The sequence below is a fragment of the Vitis riparia genome, chromosome 5 (assembly GCF_004353265.1).
Source record: "Vitis riparia cultivar Riparia Gloire de Montpellier isolate 1030 chromosome 5, EGFV_Vit.rip_1.0, whole genome shotgun sequence".
In the NCBI taxonomy this organism is placed as follows: domain Eukaryota; kingdom Viridiplantae; phylum Streptophyta; class Magnoliopsida; order Vitales; family Vitaceae; genus Vitis; species Vitis riparia.
Window position 1 is genome coordinate 7,114,031 of NC_048435.1, and position 4,154 is coordinate 7,118,184.

Genomic DNA, 4,154 nt, shown 5'->3' on the forward strand with positions numbered 1-4,154 from the left:
TTTATTTAAATTAATATTTTTTTAGAAAATATTTTTTAAAATAGTCTTTGAATCATTAGTATAATTTTTATTTATTTATAATTTAAAAATAAAAAAATAATATTGATTTTTTAATTATTTATAAAAAAGTTTAAAAAAATATAAAAATTCAAAAATTATTAAATAAAAAATGATAATGATATATGAAAAGTGATAGAATAAAGATAAAAATGAGTCAAACGATATTTTTGTCTGACTCATTTTCTTATAATTAATTATAGATATTTGAATTACTCTTTATTAATTATCAAAGCGGCCTAATTTTTCCGTAAAAAAACGCTATTATCTAGAAACCGTGTCTTCCACGTAAACCAAGCCTAGTAGTCAGAAAAAACGGCTCATAATTTTAAGATGAGACAATTTATTTGACATTTGAACGCTTTGTCGGGTGGACTGTAGGTAGGAAAAGCCAAAAAAAAAAAGAAAAGAAAAAGAATGGGGTAAAGATTTTTTCCGCCAAGGAAAAAGAGGCTGTGGTTGTTTCTCCACGCCCCTTTTCATTTCTTCTCATTCATTGTTGAATAAATAGACGTCCGGTTGCCATTTCAGTGAGGGAAAAAATGGTGAGCAGCAGCAGTGACGAAATTCAGGCAGGAAAGGTATTCGATTATGATAGAAAAAGTGAATTAAAATCCTTTGATGACTCGAAACTTGGTGTAAAGGGACTACTGGATGCTGGGCTCACTAAGATCCCACGGATGTTCATCAATGAACAACATAAGACTGACATGACTTGGGGTTCCAGGGAGTCCTCCCCAGAAAGCGTTCCAATCATAGACTTCAAAGGCATGGATAAAGATGCAGCTCTACGCACTCAGATCATCAAGAAAGTGGGGGAGGCTTGCGAGAAGTGGGGTTTCTTCCAGGTTGTCAACCATGGGATTCCAGAGAGTGTTTTGAATGATATGATTGATGGAATCCGGAGATTTCATGAGCAAGATGCTGAGACCAAAAAGGAGTATTATTCCCGTGATTCCCAAAACAAAGTTAGATTTAGTAGCAATTTTGATCTTTATCAAGCACGCATGGCTAATTGGAGGGATTCCTTGGCTTGTGTGATGGCTCCTAATCCTCCTCTCCCTGAGCAACTGCCGGCGGTATGCAGGTATGTGAACACCTGCTTCTATGGATTCCAAACTTTTGATGTTATTAGGCCAGTAAACTGAAGTCATGAAACTAATCATAAGGCTCAAAGAACTACCATAAAAAGAAAACTTAGGGTTCAGGGGAAATATGTCTGAGGTCGAATGTGGTTTTAAACGTCAATCTGATTTCTGTGGTAAATGATTTCTTTCCTTTTCTTTTCTTATCAAAAGTTATGCCCCATTTTTTTATTTTATGGTTCTGCTATTATGCTATACCATACTGGGGATCCTTTTGTTTTGATTGCCTTTTGGTATAATGGTTGCCCAAGGGCATAAAATTGCTCTCAAGGTAACAACCTGTCCAATCGTAGCTTTCTGTCGTTATTTGTGGCTGATCAACTTGCAGAGATATAGTGATGGAATATTCGGGGCAAGTAATGAAATTGGGGCTTACTCTCTTTGAATTATTATCCGAAGCTCTTGGACTTAATCCAAACCATTTGAAAGACATGGAATGTGCTGAGGGCCTTTTCCTTTTGGGGCATTACTACCCAGCATGTCCTGAACCAGAACTGACCCTGGGCACTAGCAGCCATACCGATCCTGACTTCTTCACCATACTCTTACAAGACCAAATGGGTGGTCTCCAAGTTCTTCATGAAGATCAATGGGTTGATGTTCCCCCCATACCTGGAGCTCTGGTAATAAACATGGGAGATCTTCTACAGGCAAGTCTATGCCAAATTAAGCATAATTTCTATACTTTTATCATTCCAAAACATTTTCATCAAAACCAAATTGACACAAGAACCTCAAGATTCTTGTTTTGAGTGACTTGTCAGTATTTTTATTTTTGTTTTTTCAAAATTATGAGTTATAATTTAGTTGCAAGAGATTGTTTTGCAAGTCTTCATGTCTTTCTTTAGTGTGGCTCATCTGTAATGATAAATTTAAAACCCTCAACAACAGAGTGCTAGCAAAAAATACAGGTCCAAACATGTATTCATGTCTTTATTGAAAGGCCCATTAACAATTGTAAATTGAAGTTTAGACGTAGGAGATTGTTTCTGTTGTGTTCATGTTTGTCTTTTGTGCAGCTGGTCTCCAATGATAGGTTTAAAAGCATCTTCCACAGAGTCCTAGCCAAAAATGTAGGCCCCAGAATTTCAGTGGCAAGTTTTTTCAGAAAATCTCATGCAGAGAATAACTCGAGACTCTACGGACCCGTTAAGGAGTTGCTTTCAGAAGAAAACCCCCCAATCTACAGGGAAACAACCTTAGACGAGTTTCTCACATACTACTTCTCAAAAGGACTGGATGGGAACTCTTCACTTCCACATTTTAAGCTGTGAAGGTTGCCATGGTGACTCGATGCTACCTGAATGAGAGAGGATTATGGTGCTCGATTTGTTAGCAATTTCTAGTATTTCTTGGGATGTGGATAATCTGGAACTGAGTTTCTGTGTCTCAGATGTTTTCTTACTTTCAAAGCATGACAATTATGTTCTCATACAGAGTTTATTGTATGGATTCTGGTACTCAGTCTCTTAAGCTTTGGGGGAAAATAAAACATATAAAGTAATTAAAATTAAGTGATTTTGATATAAAAGAAAACAGAAATAATAATAATAATAATATAATTATCATAAAAATATTGTTTCTATTATTAGTGTCAGAAATTAAATTTCAAAATTGAAATTAAAATTAAAAGTCATATGTATATATTTTTAGTGTGTTTTTGGGTCCCATTTACTTGTGTTACAGCCAAATAAAAATGAAAACCAAAAATAAAAATTAATAATTAAACTAAAACATAAAATAAAATTAAGATAAACATAATTATGGGAACATTGGGACAAAACTAACACCATGCCCAAATAAATATTGGACGTTGGGTGAAAGTGGACCCACATCATACTAATTGGAGAAAAATAGGGGTAGCAATTTCAATTTTTGTACAACAAAAATTAAGAATTTAGCCTTAGGGGTTTATGTAAATTGAAACCAAAGCAGAAAGACAGTAATAATATTGCTCATCAAATCTAAGGTATGGAGAGATGAGTAGATGCATGAGCATGTATCAATTATGTTACTAAGGACAAAATTAGAGGTTGTCAATTATATGGATGGATAATTTATAGCAAGCCTCTCACACTGTAGTGCATGTCTATCCTATGGAGCCTTTACAACTTTCTGTGGTTATTTAATTCTCTTGAAAGCCGGCTGATGCTTTTATTGGGCAACTAAAAATTGTGGGTTTAGGAGTCTTTAGAATTTTCCATCTCTTTTATGTCTTGCAATGATTTTATGTGGATGTTGAAGTGTGTTAAAAAATATAATTAGAAATATAAGTTATATTTTAAATTTATGACTCTATTTATTTACATGATATTGATAATTATTATATTATTATATTGATAATAACTAATTACCTGCAACAGGTCTTTTTGCTCAAGCCTTGAACCTTGCTTATTCCCTTTAGGTAGATTCCATGAATATATTGAAGGTTAAAAAACAATCTAAGTTCTATTTTAAATTTTTGACTCTATTTATTTAAATTTATGGATGTTAAGGCTCTCAATTTCCCTTTCGTAAGCTCAAGAGAACAAGGAAATGAGAAATCAAAATAAATGAAAAAGGTTTCAAGCCCTTTTCAATGTGGGATTGACACCTTTAAGCTCTTACACTCAAACACTCGCACTCTTCTTAGGGATGACAATTTTGCGGGTTACTTGGGTAACCCGACCCCCCTCGCCCCGCCCTTACCCTAACGGGATATGTATGAAATATAAAAAGAAGGTATAGGTCGAGTATGAGGATATTTTAAAAATCCGAATCAAGTGTGGGACAGGTATGGATTTTGCTCCAACCCACCTCGCCCCGTCCCAAATATAAATTGATAAAATTATCCTTTAACAACTAGTAAAATGCCAAAAACGTCCCAGTATATATATACTTCATTCTTTCTATTTGCCCTAATTCCGACGACGACTTCTTTTTCTTCCTTTGATGCATTATCTGAAATCCTAT

General features: G+C 34.4%; 1 protein-coding gene across 1 annotated transcript; it reads left to right on the top strand.

The window, feature by feature from the left end:
* The first annotated feature begins 546 nt into the window (after window positions 1-546).
* LOC117914822 (1-aminocyclopropane-1-carboxylate oxidase homolog 1-like) lies at window positions 547-2,666 on the top strand. Its single transcript, XM_034830307.1, has 3 exons — window positions 547-1,144; window positions 1,531-1,852; window positions 2,222-2,666. The coding sequence occupies exons 1-3, from the start codon at window positions 600-602 to the stop codon at window positions 2,474-2,476; spliced, it is 1,122 nt and encodes a 373-aa protein (XP_034686198.1). The 5' UTR covers window positions 547-599; the 3' UTR covers window positions 2,477-2,666.
* Window positions 2,667-4,154: the final 1,488 nt, after the last annotated feature.

Coding starts and splice junctions, on each gene's coding strand:
- LOC117914822 (XM_034830307.1), top strand. CDS start 600: ATGGTGAGCAGCAGCAGTGACGAAATTCAGGCAGGAAAGGTATTCGAT. Junction 1,145..1,530: donor CAACTGCCGGCGGTATGCAG/GTATGTGAACAC, acceptor ATCAACTTGCAG/AGATATAGTGATGGAATATT. Junction 1,853..2,221: donor ACATGGGAGATCTTCTACAG/GCAAGTCTATGC, acceptor TCTTTTGTGCAG/CTGGTCTCCAATGATAGGTT.